Source organism: Mustela putorius, unplaced genomic scaffold (genome assembly GCF_011764305.1).
Source record: "Mustela putorius furo isolate JIRA1106 unplaced genomic scaffold, ASM1176430v1.1 tig00003853_pilon_pilon_pilon, whole genome shotgun sequence".
Taxonomy (NCBI): Eukaryota; Metazoa; Chordata; class Mammalia; order Carnivora; family Mustelidae; genus Mustela; species Mustela putorius.
In genome coordinates, this window is record NW_025422005.1 from 10,052,976 (window position 1) to 10,075,505 (window position 22,530).

At 50.3% G+C, this 22,530-nt stretch overlaps 1 protein-coding gene across 2 annotated transcripts in view; it reads left to right on the forward strand.

Annotated features, from left to right (window-relative positions):
• KAZN (kazrin, periplakin interacting protein) overlaps positions 1 to 22,530 on the forward strand; it is a 1,025,916-nt gene that overhangs the window by 582,118 nt on the left and 421,268 nt on the right. For both annotated transcript variants that reach the window (XM_045063784.1, XM_045063786.1), the window contains exon 3: positions 15,470 to 15,713. In XM_045063784.1, the coding sequence (XP_044919719.1) occupies positions 15,470 to 15,713 (244 nt within the window). The remainder of the gene's footprint in view (positions 1 to 15,469; positions 15,714 to 22,530) is intronic.

Consider the following 22,530-nt stretch of genomic DNA (forward strand, 5'->3'; position numbering starts at 1 on the left):
ATATTCATGAGCTTTATTAATTTATTTTTTAAATCGGACTCCTATTACACCTTTTATTCTATCTAGAAAAGAGGATGGTTTCATATCCGTTAATTTACTTGAACTTTATAATGACCCTTAGAGGTATTATCATTCCCACTTTATAAGACAGTATAATATCTACTTATTCAAGGCAGGGACCAAGACATTTTATCTTTTTTTTTTTTTTTTTAATCCTTGGTGCTCGACTAATAAAAATGTAAGTCAGAGGTTTAGCATGCTTAAGACATCAATCTTTTCTTAGAAAGCAGCGCAGGGTGGAGGTTTAGGGTCTGGCTTTACCATCAGTGGGGCCTGAGTTCACAAGCCCAGCTCGACCCATACCGAAGACTCAACCTTCAGAATTTATTTCTTGGACCCACAGCTTAAACAGTGTTACTAATACCTACCTTGTAGAGTTGTTATGATGATTAAACTTCAAGATAATAAAATGTGGGGAGAAATGTACTTAGCACAACATCTGACACATATTAATGCCCCCAAATTATAGTTTTCACATCTCATGAGTATACTCAGAAAGGCGAGGATAAGCATACTCTTTGACCATTGTGGGAGCTTTTTTTTTCCAAGCATGCCTTCATCTTTGGATTTGAAATTAACAGGCCCAAACTGAGGGGCTGGTGAATTGTTAGATGAGGAGCAGAATCCAGGGTTGTCCATGACAGCCAGGCACGAATTCTTAGCGCTCCTGTGACAAGCGTTGCCTCTGATTTAATGCAATGTGCTGGTATTATTAATAAGCAGCAGGGAACCCAATGTGAGGCTGCCTGCTGTCTCTCATACTGGGTTCATTCACTTTTTTATTTTCTAGGACATCATACAGTCCTTTAGCCACGTCGGGGGAGGAGGAATCTGCTCATTTCATTTCCAAGTAAGGGACAGTTAGTGCCAATTGTGATGCCTGGCTGCAGGAATCCAACCTCTTTTTTGGGGCTGACTATTGGAATATTTGTACATTTTCTGGTTGTCTCTGGGACGTCCGGGGTAATTGCGCTGCATTGCAGTCAGCTTGGTGATTCACCATCCCTGGTGAATTATCTTTAAAAAGTATTAAGAGCATAGCCATGTACAATGAGGAATTATGTGACTGATATTAGCAGATGTGGGAGGTGACGATAGATAGATAGATAGATGGGCGAAAGCTGCGCATTGAACGCGTTGTGTGGTCAGTGGTGGGGAGGAAGGGGACTAAAATTTCATGAGCATCTGCTGTGCACCAGACTTTAAACCAGGTGCTTTGTGTCAGCCCCCTTGTCCTCTCATCCTCCCCACAAAAGCCCTGGTCGAGGCCACCAGCGAGAGAACATTGCCAGGTGCTGCCTCTGAATGACACATCAATGCTGACAACTTCCAAATTCCTATTTCCAGCTCAGATCCACTGCCTGAACTCCAAACTCATGTATTCCACCTCCCACTTGACATCTCTGTTTGGATGTCTAATATGCATCTGAAAATTCGCATATACCTTACCCCCAAGCCTGCTCCCCCCACAGCCTTCCCCAGTCATGAGTAGATTTTTCGTTTTTCTAGTTGTTCAGACCCAAAACATTCAAGTCATCCTTGACTCCTGTCTCCCACACATGTGCCACCCTGAGCTGTCTGCAAATCCTGCGTCTCTCCCTTCAGCGTGTGTCTAGAACCCAGTCCTTCTCTCCACGCTCACCCCTCTCCTTCCATAGCTCACCCATCTTTCAAGCCATCATGACTTCCTGGACTTAGGAACGGGGCCTCAACTGCTTCTTGCCTCCGCGGCTGTCCGTCTCCAGTCTATTCCGCAGAGCAGCCAGTTATGGTAAAGCATAAACATCCCCCGTTGCACCTGTTCTCAAACCGGTCCGTGGCTCCATCCCACTCAGGGTGAGAGCGGAAGCACTTATAAGTCCTTAACTGTTTCCCACATAAGCCAAGGACTCATGCATCCGGGCTCTGTACTGTTTTTGTATCTGTCTCGGCCGCTAGACCATACATGCTGGAAGGGCAGGGACCGGGTCTCCTCCAACCCTGCATACCCGGCACCTAATGCTCCGCCCAGCAAAACCAGAGCAGCAGACGCTGAGAAGCACTTGCTCTGTGCCCAGGGCAGTTTTAAACCCTTATGCTCATCAACTTTTTTAGTCCATGTAACAACCCTAAGAGATAGGAACTGTTATTACCGCTGTTTCACAGATAAGGAAACTGAGGCACAGGGAAGCCAAAGTCACAGACCTGTTGGAGGTAGACCAGGGAGTTAACCCCATGTATTCTGGTTCCATAGGCAAGTCTGTGCTCTTAGCCAGCACATATCCTCATTGTCCTGTCTTTTCTTTTTTTCTTTTTAAAGATTTAATTATTTATTTGACAGACAGATCACAAGTAGGCAGAGAGGCAGGCAGACAGAGAGGGGGAAGCAGGCTCCCCGCTGAGCAGAGAGCCTGATGCGGGGCTCAATCCAGGACTCTAAGATCATGACCTGAGCCGAAGGCAGAGGCTTTAACCCACTGAGCCACCCAGGTGCCCCTCTCCTGTCTTTTCTGTGTGCCCGTGGCAAATAGGTGGCAGCCCAATGAACAAGTAAGTGAGTGCATGTTCCCAGTGGTTCTAACTAGCACACAGGAGCACTGCCTGCGTGTCAGTCCCCGGATGCCTTAGATTAGGTTCTCTGCATGCAGACAGTTTACAGGGGAGTGCTCTAGGGAGATAGTCAATATAAGGGAGTGAAGAAGTCCGACTTGGGCAGGAGGAAAAGTTGGCAGATCATGTGACTTTCCCCTGGTGCCTAGAGGGACCTCTGGAGCTGGGATGGCCCTTCTGGGTGGTCCAAATGGAGGCAGAAGGCCTGGGCTTTTTTTAAATTCAAGTTGGTGGCCAAGGGCTGGCCCCTGGGCGGGGGTGCAGCCTTGGGTGAGGGAGGCCCCAACCACAGCGGACACCTCTCGGTGACAGGTGCAGGTATGAGCCATCAGTAGCTGACATTCCTAGCTTTCAGCAGACGAGGGCATGGGCCCGAGGAGGAACCCCGGGGAGAACATTACAGTATCCCCCACATGGACTAAGGGTCTTGCATAATATCTCACTGAACCGCCGTAGCCCTACCATAGTGAGTCATGCATTTGTTACACCCACTTGATGATCAAGCAAAGTGCAGCTTGGAGATGTTAAGGCTAAACTCATCAGTCTCCTAGGAAGACGAGATGGGAATTCCAGGCCCCGGTGAATGATAAGTTCAAGTGAGTGGCTGGACCAGGCTCATCAGGTGTGGCTGGGGCAGTGTTGTCAGAGGCGTGGACCTCTGTGGCCTCCATCTATGACTGCTTGCCTCCTGCTGCTAAAATTTCTCCCCCAAGAAGCACTTGGACATGAGCTCCTTCCCGATCCTGATTCTTACATCTCTGATGGGGTCACCAGTGTGATTCTGTGGGGCTTCAGCTTTGGGCACACACGCCAGGCCTGCTCTGTCAAGGGAGCACCAGGCGTAGGCCATCTGGGACAGAGAGGGGCCTTTTCCTTGGAGGTAGCTAATGTAGCGAACTGTAAGTCCTGAGCTGTCTCTGGCCGTGGTCCCCCAGCCTCCTCTACGGGGAGAGAGGCCTGGTGCCTGGAAAAGCATGGGAAAGGAGAGGAAAGGAAGGAACAGCAGACAGAGATCTGCTGGCTTGAGCTCCTGGGATCCCTGAGCTCTGACCCATCTCTAGATCCCCAACTTCCTGAGCTAATAAATTCCCCATTGGTATCTTTAAAAAAATTACTTAAATTCAATTTAGTTAACACATAGTGTATTATTAGCCTCAGAGGTAGAGTTTAGTGATTCATCAGTCGTGTAGAACACCAGCGCTCATTCCATCACGGGCCCTCCTTCGGGCCCACCCCCAGTGATCCCCCCCCCACCTCCCCTCCAGCAATGCTCAGTGTGTTGCCTAGAGTCTCTTACGGTTTGTCTCCCTCTCTGTTTTCATCTTGTTTTATTTTCCCTTCCCTTCGGCTGTGTTCATCTGTTTTGTTTCTTAAATCCCACAAGCTAGTGCGCACGGACACTCGGTCACCGGCCCGGGGGATGATAGCCTTATGGCAGCGGCTGGTGTCAGTGATGTGTTGGTCCATCTCTGGTGTGTAACAAACAGTCTCAGAATCTCCGGGGCTCACAGCAGCATTCATTCTTCCCGTTTATGGATCAGCACATTTCTGAAGGTGTGGCTAGGCTCAGGCTGGCTTTTTCTCCAAGCTGAAGGTCGGGCTCAGGTTTGTTCCTGGTGTCTTCCTTCTGGGGCTGAGAATAATGAGGCAGTTGCCTGGGCCAGGCACTTCTCACAGAGGATTATAGGAGCGTAAGAGGCCGAATGATGGTGTGGAAGCATTAAAAGCCCCTGCTTACTGCAAGTCAACTAACAGTCCGATGGCCAGAGCAAGTCCTATAGCGGAGTGGGAGAGAGGAAGGGGCCCCACCTACCCTAGTGGAAGGTGCTGAGAAGTGGGAGGCAGGGCCAGGTGGGTGCTGGGGAGAGAGGAATTAGCAGCCACAATCCAGTCTGCCACAGGTGGGCAGGAAGAGTGAGGGCTGGGGGCACAATGGCTCCTGAGACACTGGGACATCTGGCCACCCACCGATGGCAGTGAAGGTGTCCTGTCCCCCACATCCCCAAGGGCAGGGTCTATTAGAATCACAGCAGAGTTAGCAGAACCCCAACACTCAGAACGACCAATGCCATCCCTGGGTAGCAGCTCGGCGCACGGAGAAACCAGATCCTTTCTGAGAGATCAAAATCAATTTTAAACAGACACAGCTGTTCCCTAGTGGGAGTGTCAGAAGGGGGGAGAGGGGGAGACACCTAGAGAATGTTTTGTTTCTTTTTGTTTTAAGTTGTTGGAATAACCAAAGACGATTTCTAAGGTTTGATTATTAATTTCAGGAAGAATCGGCTGCCAAGTTTGCTATCCTCTTCAAGAAAAAGAAGTGTAAGTTCAAAGGGAGGCTTCCTAGCGGAGGTTTTCACCTTACATTGAGTTTGGAAGCTTTTCACAACAGAATGATCAGAAATAGAGCTGGTTCCGTTTTGTTGTTGTTGTTGTTGTTTTTGATACGCCTCCTCAGATGTATAAATCGAATGCCCCAATTTAATTCAGCTCAGCAAATGTTTACTGAACCTTTCCCGGGGCCATGTGCTCGCTTATAAAAATATAAACAAATAGGGCGCCTGGCTGGCTCAGTGGGTTAAGCTGCTGCCTTCAGCTCAGGTCATGATCTCAGGGTCCTGGGATCGAGTCCCACAACGGGCTCTCTGCTCGGCAGGGAGCCTGCTTCCTCCTCTCTCTCTGCCTGCCTCTCTGCCTGCTTGTGATCTCTCTCTGTCAAGTAAATAAATCTTTAAAAATATATATATATATAAACAAATAACAGTGATGGTAAGTCCCCCCCCCCCCCGCATGTCCGGGTTATCCAGCTAAGTGTGCTTATCTCCCCGGATCTCAATGTCCGCATTTGCAAAGAAAGCACGTTCGGCCTCTGAACACTGAGTTCCCTTCCAGATCTAAAATTCTAAAGTCCGCAAGCTGGATGATGTTCTTTCCCCGCTCACCGTGCACTCAGAGTACGGACAGGTGCACCTGGGCAATCAGACCCCCTGGAACCACAAGCGGCACAGGGCCCAACGGGAATGCTCAATGATACAGCAGAGAATTCCCGGAGCCGAGTTCCTCAGTTCAGCAGTGTCCCTGAGTCCCATCTTTCCAACACTTTCACCAAAACAAGCAGTAAATTTGGAGGACTAAGGAGGTGATACAAGATCGTGGGGAAGAGGATGCCACCGACTTCCCATTTGCTGCAGGTCCCAGCCCAGGCTCTTGCTGGTTAGATGACCTTGGGGGACTTTACCTCCCCACACCCCAGTTTTCTTATCTGTAAAATGGGCGTAATAGTAGCTTCTTCCTCGTAGGACTGTTGTCAGGGATGTAAGTTAAGTACTTAGCAGCGTGTTTGGTGTAAGAACCCACTAGAATCATTATTTCTGCCTTATTATCATAGCATCCCCTCCGTGGACGCTTTCCGGCGGAACCGGATTCTGAATCTGCCCGCTCATTTAGCATCTTCTTAGAAAGTCTAGAAAACTTGGAGGAAGAAAAGGTTTATCCAATCACTGAAATTCAATGAAAAAGGTAAAATAACTTCATTCAGCGGTCTTCACATAAAAGGGTACACAGATTTGTAAACACATGTTACTTTGAACTCACACAATAATCGTCGATGATTTTGTAAAAACTAGAGCCATTTAAACCCTCTGAGGGGAAAATCCAGGGTGCAGCCGCAAGCAGGCTGCATTCACCTGGGGGAGAAGCATGCATCTTTTCTAACATGCACAAATGGACTCTGGGGGCCAGCAGGGCCCTGGACCCATCGTCCAACCTTTAGGAGACATTCGTAATGAATGACCGGATGAGGATAAGAAACGATCTGTCATTTCTTCCCAAAGCTGCTGGAAGACTCAGCCTCAACACTGTTCCCCAAAGCTGTAAGGCTCCCAGGATTAAGTGGCCACCTGCAGGACCCCCCCCCCACCACCGTCCTCAGGGACTCCTCAGCGGCCCTTGTGCCTAGGGGAGCTCCCAGCTCTGTTTCTTTTTTCCAGACTGTTTCCCATCCCTTGGATACAGGAGAGCTGTTTCAGAGTGTGAACACTTGCGTTCCGGCACCTAGAGTCCCAGCGACTTGAGGGCTCGGTGTGGAAGCCATGTGCTGGGGGAGGGGCTGGGGCCGGACACGTGGGTACAGGCTGCCAGAGAATGCCACTCCCTCCAGCCCTTGTATCTGGGCCTCCGCCAACCTCCTTTAAAACCAAACCTTGTAGCTCTTTGGTTTTCTTTTTTTTTTTAATTAATTAATTTTTTATTATTTTTTATTATGTTAGTCACTGTATAATACATTATTAGTTTTTGATGCAGTGTTCCAAGATTCATTGCTTATGTATAACACCCAGTGCTCCATGCAATCCAAGCCCTCCTTAACACCCACAACCAGGCTCACCCATCCCCCACCCCCTCCCCACTGAAATCTTCAGTTTGTTTCTCAGGGTCCACAGTCTTCTCGTGGTTGACCTTGCGCCCTGGTTCTGCCCCCCCCTTCATTTTTCCCTTCCTTTCCCTAATGTCCTCCATGCTATTCCTTATGCTCCACAAGTAAGTGGACCCTTGGAAAACTGACTTTCTCTGCTTGACTTATTTCACTGAGCATAATCTCCTCCAGTCCCATCCAGGTTGATACAAAAGCTGGGTAGCCATCCTTTCTGATGGCTGCGTAATATTCCATTGTGTATATGGACCACATCTTCTTTATCCATTTGTCTGTTGAAGGGTATCACAACTTCTTCCACAGTTTGGCTATCGTGGCCATTGCTGCTATGAACATTGGGGTGCACGTGGCCCTTCTTTTCACTACATCTGTATCTTTCACTACCTCTGTAAATACCCAGTATTGCAATTGCTGGGTCATAGGGTAGCTCTATTTTCAACTTTTTGAGGAACGTCCACACTCTTCTTCCAAAGTGGCTGCACCAACTTGCATTCCCACCAACAGTATAAGAGGGTTCCCCTCTCCGCATCTTCTCCAACATTTGTTGTTTCCTGCCTTGTCAGTTTTTGCCATTCTAACTGGTGTGAGGTGGTATCTCAGTGTGGTTTGGACTTGAATCTCCCTGATGGCTAATGATGATGAACATTTTTTCATGTGCCTGTTAACCATTTGTAGGCCTTCATTGGGGAAGTGTCTGTTCATGTTCTGTTTTTCAAAAGGAGCACACATCTGCCATCGCGGACACAGGTGTCAGGGGACCATTTCACTACCAAGATGGCGGAGGACGCTAAGAGCGCCTGAACTGAGGCTGCTCTGAGCTAACACATTTCCCTCTTAAACTGCTCACACATCTCATAACGTGACCTCGTGGTTCCCATTATTGGATTATAAAATTGTTTTACTTCTCCCTGGCATAAAATAAGGCAGGTAAACAAATAAAGGGATAGTCAATTAAGATAAGTACGGCAACGTCACAATTTACTGGCTAGAGACACATCATCCCAATGAGCCAAGCGTCGGGTAGAACAGCTCACGTCCAGTCCTGGGTACGACTGGACAGCTGATCCCGAGTATCAGAGCAGATGGTTGGCGATACCGTCCTTCATGGCACACTGGGTTGAATGGCATATGCTGTTTGGCTAATTCATGCTTTTTCTCAGGGCACTTGAGTACTGGAAAGGTTTAGTGTTGACTCCAGGGGTGAGACTCCAAGGCTCTTTCTTACTACTGCTGCTCCCAATTTCTGAGAAAGGACACGTCTCCATATCTGAGATGCCTTTGTGGGGCGGGGGTAGGGGGGGGCATCAGCAGCATTAGGGGCTTAATTCTCCAGGTAGTTGTAGTTGGTGCCTAATGTGACATCTGCACCATGGCCTGGAGGGAGGTCCCTACTGGTCTTTATGGCACTGATCCTGGGAGGGGTGGGGTAGAGAAGGGAGGCTCAGTGCATTCGGCTTCCTAGGAGTAGAAAGAAAGGAACAGAGGGAAGCTGAAGCTCTCAAAAGTCTGAGCAAGGGGTGGGGGTGGGAGAAGAAATGAGCAAGAAACCTCTCTTGAAGATACCATTTGGTTAAATAAATGGCAAAGCAACATATGGGCAGGAAAAGGGTACAGGGTCCTGAAAATCCCATTCTTGGAAAGTCCCCCTGTGCTCCGTGCTGAGTCTAATGCACTTCTGTTACACACACACACACACACACACACACACACAAAACAAAACACCCCCAAGACCTATCTCCCCACCCACCCCTAGAAAGCACAGCAAACAACTCGTGTAGAATGGAGATCACATGAACAACACTATCCGTGAGAAAAGAATAAATGACCCACTTAGGGTAGGTCTGCGCAGCATTTCAAACCCCTGGGGTACCATTTCATGAACCAAAAGAACTAATTTACCAAATGGGTCCCCAGGGCCTGGAGGAACTACTGTTCTGGCCACCAAGGAGCGGTTCCTTCCGTCTCTCCCCATCAGTGCCTCTGGCCGAGAATGAAGGGCCTGGGGCTCGGAGGGATGCGGGAGGTCCCTTGGTGCACCAGGGCACACGGGGAAGAGACTGTTCATACATTGGCGTGAAGGGGGTTAAGGAAAAAAAGGCAGATGTGTTAGAATCAGACACACCCGGGCCTCACTCTGGTTTCTGCACCTGCTAGCTGGGGCCGCGGGAGTGAGCCTGAGCTTGGGGCTTCTCCTGATCTGCAGAAAGGGGACCCTCACACCCGCCCTTAGTGTTGGGAAGACTCAGCCTTGGCTGCTGGAGATGAATGGATGAGCGCAGAGGGGTCATGGTGACACCCGGAGGATGGGGGCCGCCCCCTCAGCCCTCGTCGCCCCCCACCGCCTCTCCAGGCCGTCCTGATGGTGTCTACATCGCTGATAACATCTACCGAGTTCTCCCAGGCCCCAGGCACCTGGCCAGATGCATCATGTGCCGTGGCTTATTTATTTCCTGCACACATCTGCGAAGTAGGTAGTCACATTGTCCCATTCTGTTCCTGGTGAAGTTGGAGCTCGAGGAAGTTAACTAACTCTGCTCGTGTCACAGAGTAAGTAAGTGGCAGGGCTGGGACTCGACCCCTCGCCTCACTAACTCCAGAGCCTGTGCCTGGACTGCACTCTCGAGCTCAGACAAGAGTGAGAGCATTGGTGACGTCCGTTAGCATCGTCCTGCCAGTGGGCTATGGGCAGGGGGCTTCCCTGAGACGAGGAATTGGAGCTGGAGACCCAAGGGCTGGAAGCCTTGACCGTGTTCTCTTTAGCCTTCTTGAAGGAGCCTCCCAGAGACTGCTGTGTGGTGCTGGAAAATACCACAGCGCCGGGCCCTTGCAGAGAGCCAAGACCCAAGACGGCAGGAGGTCTGGCAAGATACCTGGGGGTTGGGCCAGTTCTTTGGGGAGTACGGATGGTTTTCTGCAGGTGGACATGTTTGTCTCAGGCTTCTGTATTCTGCTTGGCCGGTATTATTTGTCCCCATCACATAGGTCAGGACAGAGCCGAGAGCCAAGAGCCCAGGCCATCGGGCACATCCCTTTGTAAGCCCTGCAGCACACCATGTAAGGAACACCAAAAACACAAGGAACATTCGAGAAGGAAGAAAATTACATTGCTATGAAGAAGTAGAGGCTTCAAGCCTGGATGTTTGTGTGTATGAGTAGGTGTATTTATACTTCTCTCGTCCATGCATGGGGGCATCTGAATTATAAGTGGTTATGGAAGGACTGTTTGGAGGTGGAGGATAACTGTGCTCTGTGCTGATTGTGTGTGTGTGTGTGTACAGATGCCTATACATACATTCTCACTTACAGTTCCAGGCTATTTCTCTAAACCCCACGGCCCTCTGCCCTGTTGTCCCCCGTGTCTTTCTTCTCTGTCCCTTCATTTCATGACTGTGGATATGAGGGTGACTAACGGCATCAGGAGAGCATTGCCAGGAAGAGACGACAGCTTCACCGCTGGGGCTCCGGAACTGCACGCTCCCCTCGATGTCCACGGCTCTGTCCCCCTCCTGGTCTCGCCCAGAGGCCCAAGTCCCGAGTGCATCTGGCTGAGGGCTGCTTTGCCCTTTTCCCCAGAGCACGTGCTAAAACCCGCTCAGCCCAAGTAAACTGCGTCAATGGACAAAAGATACAACTCCTAGATTGGCCGGGATTTGCATGTGACAATTTGAATAAACAGTGCATCCGTCTGCAGGGAAAGAGGGAGGGTGACTCCCTGGGTACTCTCGGAAGAACAGGACCGGCGGCAGCCAGAAGGGAGGGCCAGGGGAACCCTTGCAGACATTCCCGAGGTCCATCGTGCACACGCACGCACAGTGCGCTCTGAGCACCGGCCCCGGCTGCCTGGGGCAGGGAGTCCCAAACTTCGCACGCCAACAGACACTCCTGGGAAGCTTGTTGCAGATGTAGATCCTGGCACTGCCTCAGAGATTCTGGTTTGTTGGTCTTGGGGCTAAGGATCGACATCTTAACAAAGCAATTAAGTAAAGGGAGGGTAGTGAGCAAGGGGAGGGGGTCCTCGATGAAGTCAGAGGCCAGGTTGCCCAAGCCCACGAGGTCGCTCTCAGATCTAGAGCTTAGGAAGTGCCCCTGCAGCAAAGGTCCAGTCTGACAGTCTCTGGTGCTGGGTACACATTAGTAGGATGATGGGTCATTTCCTGAATACTCTGCTTTTCATCCCTCCCAACTCCTTCCTGTCTCTGGCTCTGTGTTTCTCCGTCCACCAGTATACAACAGGAGTGCTGGGATAAATGACCCCGATGTTGCTTCTAGGAGCAGATAGCCTCATTTGGCTGCAGGGTGGGCCAAACACATACACTGGGTTTCCTGGGACAGTTCCGACTTATGTCACTGGTCCCAGCTTCATTATTCATAACACCCTCTTCCGCTCTCAAAAGTGTCCCAGTTTGGACATTAAATTATAAGGTCATTCTATTTATGGGAGAAGGGAGGTGCATAGGACATGGCTATCAGCAATGGGCTAGGCTCTCTGCCTTGGTTCTTCTTAGGAGTTCTCTTTTCTTTGAGCGAGGATGCTTTTGCAGACTTTCCAAAGTGCCCAGGTAAACGCTGAAGGGCACCCAATGCACATGGCGTATTCTGCTCAGGAATACGGGGCGCTCAGCGAATCCTGGCAGAGGCTGGTGAGTGCACAAGGACAACCAGTGCACTGCCTGAGCTGTGAATTGGGGGGGAAGAGGGCAACTGGGAACACTGGGAAATGGGAGCACATCCCTATGCAGCAAGCCCATTTCTGGCACGGTTCTTAATGTCAGTTGCCTGGGCTGTGAAGCTGGGGCCACGTTAAGAATATGCGCGGCCCCCATGCTCAGAGTCATGGATCCCAAGGAGAGAGGAGCCCTTCCCCCACTTTTATATGTGTCTCCCAATAAATGAGCTATAAAGTACATCAGCCTGCAGATGGGCAAAGTGGGCTTGCAATAGGGTGTTAGGTAAGGGGGCAGGACGTGGATTCTGTGACCATTTTGTTCCCCGAGATCACCTAGGGAGGGGCGGTGGTGGAAGTTGGGGGGTAGACTAGTAATCTTTTTGGCTTAAATCGAAGGGATGCTAGAGGGTAATTGATCCCAGGCCTTCTGTCTGAGATCTGGTCCTGTTGCATGTGGGTAAACATAAGGCGACACAGCTGGGAAAAGCCCCCCCCCCCTTTTCAGGTTAAGAAGCAATCTCTCAAATAGAAAAATCTTTAAAATCCTAGGAGGCACCCCAAGAGTTTCTAAAGTGAGTTTCTTGACATTTCAATGGTTGTATTATAAAGGGGGTTAAAGAAGAGGCAGAGAGCAACGAGAAGGAACTCAAGGAATGGGTGTTTGCTTTCTGTTTTCCTTGTTGGATTGTTTTGTTTTGACTTGATTTTAAGATTCTGGTGGGTGGGAATAATCTCACCGAAGAGGAACATGAGTAACACTTGGTCATTTTGTTTACTGTACAGACACGTTCACACAAACTCATTTGCAGAGGGCTTACTACGGGCTAGGTAGCAAGGTTGCAAAGACAAATCATGCGTGAAAACTGGCCGCCCTCCTTCTCCCGGGCCGAAGCCGAAGCCCTCGGTGAGCTCTCCAGATAGAGCTGCTCCTGTTCGTTTCCTGGGAGAGTTTGTTCCCAGGACTCCCCTCCCCCCCACCCTTTTATTGCTATTTGCATCTGTGCTGACTTTTATTTTTATTGAGGTGAAATTCACATAACATCAAAGGAACCTTTTTTCTAAGAGTGGGAGGGGTAGAGGCAGAGGGAGAGAGAAAAAATCTTAAGCAGGCTCCACACCCAGCACAGAGCTGGACTCAATCTCACAACCCCGAGATTATGACCTGAGCTGAAATCAAGAGTCAGATGTTTAACTGACTGAGCCACCAGGGGCCCCTAAAACGCACCATTTTAAAGCAAATAATTCTACAGCCTTCAGTACCTTCACGATGTTGCACAACCACCTCCTCGACTTCCAAAACGTTTTATCACCCAGAAAGAAACCCAGTATCCATTAAGCAGCCATTCCTCATTCTCCCCTCCCCCAGCCCCTGGCACCCACATCTGTCTGGATTTACCTAGTCTGGCTATTCCACAGAAATGAAATCATGTTACCTTCTGTGTCTGGCTTCTTTCACTCAGCAGACTACTTCCGACCTTCACCGACACAGCAGCAATTGTTAATGCTTCATTCTTTTTCATGACCGAGTAATAGCCCATTGTATGGATATACCGCCATTTGTTTATCCAGTCATCTGAGGTTAGACATTTGGGTTATTTCTACCTTCTGGCTATTGTGAATTGTGCTTCTGTGAACATTTGCCTACAACCTTTGGTTGGGGGTATCAGTTTTCAACTCTGTGGCTCTATACCCAGGAGTGTGACTGCTCAGCCATATGGTAATTCTGTGCAAAACTTTTTGAGGGACAACCAAACCGTTTTCCATACTGGCTGAACCATAACAGCCCCCACCTTTTGAAGACTCAACAGTTAGGTTCTCCCGTAAATTAACCAAAGGTCTTCAAAGAACTAAATCCTGATTTACAGATACACCAAGCAGCCTAAGTTCCTTGGTTGGTCCAGTGGGTCAGAATTCCTGCTAATGAGACTCAGGTCAGGGGTTCAGTCCCCAGCTGACCAGTTAGCTTGGTAGAACAGACAGTGAAAAATTGTGTCTGCATTCACACGTTCCACCAGTACTGCCTTGCCCTCTTACAAAAGCTTGTTAGTGGCCCCAGGGGGTTGGAGCAAGAATGGGTTTTTATGGTTCCAAATAAAAATCTAGCATCCACGGCACAGTGGGACTAATTGGAAATCAGATGACTGCTTACTTCCGGTCTTGGTTTCACCTGATTTCTGCGGGGCCCCTTGGGTCAATCGCTTAATCCCCCGCCCAGGGCTTCAGTTTCTTCCTCTCTCAGTTAGAATTCCTGATCCTCCTCCAAAGAGATGATAGTGCAGCCTAAGTACTTTGCACACAGTAGGCTTCCTACTTAGTAGATGCTGATAAATTTCAAGGGTGGGCACCCTCAGTCTGTGCCAGGGCTCCTGACCAGGTTCTGCAGTGGGCTCTGAGCTACTCTGCCGAGGTTGACTGAGCTCCCGTGGTGGTGGTGCACTATTGTCCTCAGGGTTACATTGGCTGTTTCAGATGGTCCTATTTGCATGGAATGAAGCTTGCTATGGTAACAAGGTCTGGTGGCTGGAATCCAGGGCCCCAGTAAAAAATGCAAAGCCTGTACTCTGGGAGAAAGAGGAGCTGGATAGGTTTATCAACTTTAAGGTCACCTCAGTTCTCCTTTGAAGAGGGAATGGGTAAACGGAGGCAGCAGGGCCTCCACACTCTCGCCCCTCCAGCAGGAGGAGAAAGAGAGACGCTCCTTGGATGCCTTCAGGTCTTCTCTCCTGGTCTTCTCCCTTTCGACCCCCAGTATTTAGCCCAGCCAAGGAGCTTAGGACCTGGCTAAGGCCAGCCTTCCACCTCGGGTGCACACGCGGGGTTTGGGTCTGTGGGGCAGCCAGAGCTCCAGTGGCCCGCCATGGGGCCCGGTAGAGAGCTCCTCCCGGGAGGGGCGCACAGTGCAGGTTGGGGCGGAGTGCTGGAGGGTGGTGGAGATGGACTGGGGGGAGAGTGAGAAGCACTCAGGGCACTAGCTCAGCTCCCCGCTCGCTGCACATTTCCTACCCGCATTTTAAGGAAGGCAAAGCTCCACTCCTGAGATCGAGCCAGCTGCCCCCTCCCCCCCCCCAGGAGCTCCATCCCGGCTCCCCTTCTGGGCCTCTTTGCCGAGCACCCCTCTCTCCCGAGCACCCACCCCCTTTCCCGGCCCGGCCCCGCGCGCGGGGAGCCTGCTAGCCAGGGCGGGGGCTGCCCCACCGCTTCTGGGAGGGGACCGAGGGCCCGCCGTGGAGCAGGCGCCCCCTACCTCTCGCCGGGGGCGCCACCTCGGCCCACTCGCGGCCGCCGCCCGCCGCCCCCGCCCCCCGGGGGGGTGTGTCCCCGAAGTGGGGGGTGCGGGAGGCGGAGGGTGCGCCCGGCTCCCGGGGTCGGGCCCCCTCCAGAGCGCGCGGCGAATGGTAGGCTCCAGTGAAAGAGTGCCGGGCGGCGCGCGGTGTCCTTCCCCGAGCCGCGCTCGGCGCCGGGGTCTCGGCGATCGCTGCTCCTCCTCCTCCTTCTCCTCCTCTTTCTCCTCCTCCTCCCCCCGCCCCCCCACGCCGCCTCGCTACCGCCGCGGCTCCGGCTGGAGGCGCCGCTGTCATTCCTGCGCCGGAGGAGCCGGCGCTGCCGGTGCCTGGGGGTCGGGGCGCGGGGGAGCCGGGCCGCGGGGGACCCAACAGGTAGAGCCGGGGGTGCCCGGCCGCGCGCCCCCCGCGCATCATGCAGCTCTTTGTCACCTCTCTCGCCCCCAGGCCAAAATCCTGAGCATGATGGAAGACAATAAGCAGCTCGCGCTCCGCATCGATGGGGCGGTCCAGTCGGCCAGCCAGGAGGTGACCAACCTGCGAGCCGAACTCACGGCCACCAACCGGAGACTGGCGGAACTGAGCGGCGGCGGCGGCCCCGGCCCGGGCCCGGGAGCGGCGGCCAGCGCCTCGGCGGCGGCGGCGGACTCGGCGGCGGCGAACATGGAGAACCACCAGCACGGCGCGCAAGGTAGGGCTCCCCCGGCGCCAGGGGCGGAGGGGAGGCGAGCGAGCGGGACCCGGGCCGGAGGTGGCCGGGGACTCGGAGCCTCCACACCCCGGGCGAGATCGCCGCGCGCATTGTGGCTCGTAACCCTTTCCTCCCGGCGGTGGCCACCGCTGCACCGCGGCTGGGAGTTCCAGGCTGCTGTCATTAAGGAAAACCCCGGCGCAGTGTGCACGGGTTCACACGGTCACACCGGCCGCGGCCAGCGGGAGCCAGGCGCAGCCGGCGGCGCCCCTCCCGCGGCGGAAAGTGCCCTTTAGGTGGCACGCATCCCCGGCTCCGTGGGCAAACTTTTTGTGCCTGGGCCTTAGCCCCGACCCCCGGCAGGGGTGAATGCCACAGCTCCCCCCTCAGCCTCCTGCCCCGGTTCCCGAGGGCGGCTTTTCTGGGGAAGATTGTCTCAGAGAGTGAGCTCCGGGCTCCGCTGCCTTGGTTGGGGTAGAGGATTGAACCGGCTTGCACTTTCTCTCCGAGGATGCTAAACCCCTTGTCTCGATTGCATCTGGACTTTATTTTCTCCCCCTTTGAGATCGCGCGGACAGCGAAATATATCGTTGCAACAGTAGTAGATGGTCTGCTCAGCAGGGAGTTTAAATTTCCAGCAACTATAAACACCGAGAGCACTTTCCAGGGGGAAATCTTAGACCTCAAAGGCTGAGTGATGGGCTGCTGGCGAAATGATGGTGGGTTATGGGGAGCCGCTGCTGGAAAGGACTCTTTGCACTTTGGGGGAGGGGGAAGACAGCTGGACCGTGTTGACATTGACAGTGATGCAGCCCTGAAACCCCTGGGAGGGGTAAAGGTGGAGGAAGCATCCAAAAATGTCCTGTTTGGTTTCTGTGAATTGAAAAGTCAAAGGGTAGACTGGCTTTTCAGTCTTTTTTTTTTTTTTTTTTTTTCCGTTTTGGCCTCATTGCTCTTTAAGAAATGGTATCATTGATTATTAATATCATTCGATTAATTAACTGCTGAAGTCCCGAATCTGGCAGAGAAAAATGATCCAGTCTAGGGGGCCACTTGTATAAATATGTCACTTGATGAAGTATGAGGTACCAGTAGCTCAGCGATTCAGAGGAATTTTCTGGTTTTGTTGTTGTTTCAAGAGCTTCTCCTAAGTGTTGCGAGAGAGTGTCTGTGTTCGTGTTAATGTCTTCTCCCATCAGTTTCTTTTGCTCCTGACCTCCCTGGGGAAGGTGTGCTTTTCGTGGTGCGAGGTGTTAAAAAGCCTGTACGTTAGTTTTATGCAGAATTCCAAGTCATGTTGACTTGGTACTTTGGGGAGTTGGTCAGAAGTCTTAGGAATCAGGGTGGGAATTTGGGACCAAGGTAGCCATGATGTAATGGTGGGAAGGTGTTGTCAAGCTGTTATTTGCTGCAGTTTTCAAGGTGAGGAGCTGGTTATTGTGTCATTTATCCCTTGCGCTGTCATTGTGTGTGGAAGTTACTCTACTGTGGCATCTGGAGGGGAAAAAAAGTGTGTGTGGGGGGGAGCCGGACTGCGTGGTGATGCTTTGTTCTTTATAGGTCCAGGTTCTTCCAACATTAAAGAAATCACTAAGAACTGGCATTTGGCTAAGAATCAAAAGCCATGCTAAGGAGCCCTGAACAGTGCTGGTTTATTTCCCACCGTCTGCCCCCTTTCCTCAGCCAAGGAAAAGTTAAGTGGCTTTCATTTGTGTCCCGGGTCCAGCTGCGGACTGAGCACGCTAAGGAGGCCAGTACAGCGCTGATCCTCTCAACCGACTTGGACATTGAGATACTTAGCTAATGGTCCAGTTGTTGTAGTGAAGCAACAGTGGGCGGTTTCCTTCTTCTCTTTTCCTACAAAAGTGCCCAAGGCTGTGGACATGACTTTTGGATCTCTTGATAGCCTTCAAAACTCCCGAGACCAGCATCTCCCTCACGCTCCTAGGAGTATGCCTGCCCGGGTTAGTAAGCCATCTGTTGGGTGGGGTGGGGGGGGTTGGATGAAGGATGGTCTTGATTATTCCCCTGGGTAGCCTTGTTATTTTTGGACACCTTTATCGGGGGAATTAGTGATTTTATAATCAGAGAAGAAAATGTTAAAGGTTTTAACTCAACTTCATTGTTGGCTACCTAGCCCTCTTAAATTGATGTGATTTCAAACCAAGGTGATGGTTGAAGAGAAAACAAGCCCCCCCAACCCATAATCCAGTAGAACATCATTTACTTTAACTCTACAGGAATACCCTAATTTAGTACTTTTTACATTAGTTGGCCTCTGCGAATATTTTCCGTTTTGTTTGTATTTTCTTGTTTTGGTTTTCTCTCATGACCTGTGGTAGCATTCTCGCCAGAACAGAAACCCTCTGTAGATGTGTTCTAGTGTTTTCTTCAGCTGGTGCTTTCCTATTCCTAAAGGAAACAAAGCATGGGGTTCTCCCAAGTTAATTCTAAAGCATGGTCTGTTGGTTTCCTCATGCTTCTTCGTAATACAAGTCAAGCTCGGTTCCTGGGGGTTAATGACCATCTTCCAAATGCGTCCTCTGTTTTAATTTTGTCTGTGTTAGAAGATTTAATGGCCCCGAGCCCTAGGACCGTTTGGTGCTATTGAGTTGTCCTTGTTCAAATCAAAGTTTTGAATGAAATGAGTAGCTTTCAAAATGCATCTGCAGAAGTCATATTTTACTAAAGGGCATTATGCAGATTAAATGAATGCTAATGTACTTTTAATAATATTAGCACAAATGGTTACGGGGAAGAGTCACTCTTGCTCTCCCTGCCAAGAACTTGTTAAATCTGTTTTCAAATTTGGGGTTAAAAAAAATTTTTTTTTAAATGAATTACACAAGCACATCAATTCACCGTGGGAGTTCTGTTCCGGCCGTGGTACCTGACCCTAGGTAAGTCGAGGAGGAGAACTTGGGTTTTCCTAGAGAGTTAATGCAGTGTTTCATTTAAACAAAATATTAACTTGGTTGGTACCCTGTGTGAGCTGGCTTGGTTGCTATGTAACAGAGTCTAGAAAGTGAACTGGCTGAAAATCTGGGCTTTCGACACTTTGCAGGATCTTCTTTCGGAATCTGTGTTGAAAGAACACTTGGCAGCCGGCCCATCTCCTCTCTCCCTGCTTCGAGTGAGTTGGATAATCCCTAATGAGGATCCTGGCATCCCGTGCAGAGGGCATCCAGGCAGGGTGGCACATTTCACAGCTCCCAAGTTGCCTCTAGGGGTGAGGGGGTGGGAGGGCTCAAAACTGCCTTTGACAGGTGGACAGAAGGAGCCTCGGAAAGAACAGAGCCAAGCATTTGTTCCAATTTGTCTTGTTGTTGGTAGCCAGAGAACGGATTTGTTTAAAGTAACATTTCTAAGCTGTTTTCCTCGGCGTAACATCTCTGGAAAATGTGTTTAAAATGCTTGCTGTTCTTTGAGGGGAAAATATAGCAGTTTGTTTCCCTGAAAATGTTTTATCTGATGAATGACTAATATTAGATTCAATTGGTTGCTTTGCTATGCGTAGAATAAAACAATTAAGCTTCATTGTACGCGATTCAAGTAGGTGTTAACTGTATATACCATAAAATACTTGTGCCTCGTAGGATGTGTGCCTACTGCTATTAGTCTGTTGGGTTTTTATTTTTTAAGGAAGTAATTGTATTTATATGCCTATACAAGTGGGAGTGCTGATCGCATCTTTTTGGGGTGTTGAGGACCCGAAGCCTACTGCATGTGTTAGGACGGGGATGAAGAAAAGGGTCATTGTCCTATACTTTGGTCCCCTTCCATAAATAGATGCAAGCTTTATTTCTTTCTCCCTAGGTGCTAACATAGGCTGTTACTTCCGGTCTGACTGTTCGTATCTAGCATCACTACAACAGTGGAAATTCTGCGGTGAGGTATGAATTACCTCCGGACTGAATTGAATGTGTGAGCAGTCTACAGAGATGCTATTACTGTTGCTTTGCAAAATAAGTTCTGTCTTTTGGCATCCCCTTCCCAATTCATCCTACCTGCGATCTTGTTTCCCCAAGTAGACTTTTATCTTTTTTTTTTTTGGAGAAAGGATTTTCCAGTGGTAGAGAAGATGGAGCAAGATGGGGCGGAGTCTCAAAGGTCACCTTCTGTTAGCTTGTCCCCAGCTGACGGAGCTCGAGTCACGTCCGTCTTGGTTTTCCAGCTGTATCAATGGGCTGAAAGAGACGTGTGTCTGTTCCTAATCTGGTAGGCTGTCATGAGATGGGACTTCAGAGTTCTTCCCGAAAACCACCATGCATGGAGAGATTACTTACAGATCAGTACAGCATGGTTGAAATTAGTTATTGATTGGCTATTATTTACTGTCTTCCCATTGTCTTTGGAAAATGTCTGCGGAGGACCCCCGAAGTCAAGTTTCTGGCTCTGATTAATTCCATGCTTCCAACGTTTCAGGATTTATGGAAGCTTTTCAAAACTCCTTTGCTATTAACCAGAAGTCTAAGCCAATCTGATTTTTATAGTAGGAGCACGGTCCCATATCGTCCCAGGGTAAGACAAGGCATGTTCTCCCGATTCCTTTACGCCGCAGCTCCCCAAGACCGCTGGCACTTTTGAGGAATCCTGTAGGTCATCATTTGTGACTCACTGGCTGCCCGTGAACTTGTGGCAGATGGGCCTGGCAGGTGGGGTGTGCTGGTTGGAGTGTTGCCTGCTCACTGTGCAAATCATGTGGGGCCCAGAAGGTCAAGCTTAGGGTCCTGGCCATATTCATTGCCTATTTCACCTGTATTTATTCCCAAGTTATATAGCTAAGGAAAGTGAAATCAACATCAATTCCCCAGTTCTTTTCAGATGTTTTCTTGGGTTGGTTTGTGTGAGGTTTAGTGCTTGGCTTTTTACCCCGTGCCATCCATCAGGCAAGAACGCTGAGGCCAGGGAATGGGTTTTTACGGGATCTTGTACATGAAATTAGTCTATACCATTTGGGGCTGGGTACCGGGGTCAGTAACACGTGGGATGTTAGGGTGTCACCAACAGCAGTCATCACCTTGTCTCCGTCACCTGAAATGCAGGCAGAGCCAGTGTAGGCAGGATCATTTAGGAAAAGACAGCTTCCCTGAAGCCAAGAGTGGGACCATCCATTGTGGCAGATTGTATCTGACATTTCACAGCACGTAAGAAACCTGCTGGCCCATGTCATCATCCTCAGGGTCCCCTGCCATCCCCAACTCTACTGTGAAGAAGCTGGAGAAAGGCCAGGCCAAGAGATCCCCATGCGGTTGGATGAGACCAGAACATTCTTGCTTGTTGGACGCAGCTCAGATCTAAGTGGTGGAGTCCAGGTTGTGCTCTGTGGGCATTCCTGCTTCGCCCTTGGAGTCCTGAGCTGCTAGAAACATGAAAGAAGCGGAACAGACTTTTAATGAGCTTGGCAAGAACAACTGTTTGGGCAGGTGGCTTCTGTGTGGCGGGGAATCATTGGTTCTCGATTTGTTTTGGTGTCTTTGTTAACTTGGCCTTGCCAGACCTTTGGATCAGACTTCTGAAAAGCTCCATCCCCTTCTCCCTCTGAAGAATTGAGACCCAAGCATGAAAGCTCATATGGGGCTGGTTAACAGGCTGTTCTGTGGGTAGGGCACCCCCAAGGCCTCTGTGCTCTCCTATGAGGTGCATTTGAGCCAGGAGGATGGAGGAGAGTGGGAGAAGGAGTCGCCTTGCCCAGCCCCCACCCCCACCATCTTCTATCAGAGTGAGCACTGGAGTAGCTCTGGGGGTGTCCTTCTATTACCAGGACAGTCTCGGCCCTGCAGGTGGTTCGAAGTGATGTGACTCATGAAGAGTGAAGTGCCCTCTCGAGGAAGGTGGGTCCACAGCTAATATTTTACACTTGCCTTTGGTGCGGCATAATGGTTCTTGGAGCTCACCTCTTGAGTATATCACCAAACGTTAGGCATTCTGGAACCATCATGACACCGTGTCATTCTTGCCTGGCGGAGACTTCAACATAGGACTAAATGAATGGTCGTTTCAGTGCTTTTGTCAAACTTTTCAGTAAGTAAATATCAGGTGTCGTCCCAAGTGTTTCACACACATCATTGAATCCCATGCCCAATGAGTTGACAACTCTAACGTCCATTTTTCAAAAGAGGAAGCTGGGACCGGGAGAGTTGAAGTCACATGACATTATAATGACTCCGATGGTGCTGATGACAGCAAGTTTTGATGTAGTCTCCACTTGGAGCCACGTAGACTGTTCCAAGAACCTTCCTGTATTAATGCTTTGAATTGATGCGTTCGGTCCTTGTAATGACTTACGAGCCAGGTACCATTCTGGTACCCATATCATATATAAGAAAACTAAGGCAAGGGAATGATGCGTTACTCCCACAAGGGCATTCTGCTGTTATTTGACCAAGCTCTGGCTCTGGAGCCCATGCTCTCGCTCATTCCCCTTTGATGCTGACGGTCGCTCGGTTGGTGGTGAAGGAGCCAGGAATCCAAACCCCCCAGGTCCCTCAGCTGCTTAAAACTGGGTTGTCTCCTAAGTCAGAAGCATCCTTTGATTTGATATGTCGAGAAGGTTGAGGGAGCTGTAGGCTTGTCTCTCTTCTCGAGTATTACTTCCCGAGGCTGCTTGTAATTTCTGAGTCCTTGTGATGAAATCATTGACTGAGAATGAGGGGAACACCGAAACCTGTCACTTGGGTGTGAAATTAGCTGACAAAGAGGGAACCAGATCCTGCTTGCAGGATCCACAACCCAGGGGTCACTTGTCACCAGTGAAAAGAACCATCTGATCCTGGGCTTGGGGCCTCCTGCTTCTGGACTTTACTTTCTCTGTCTT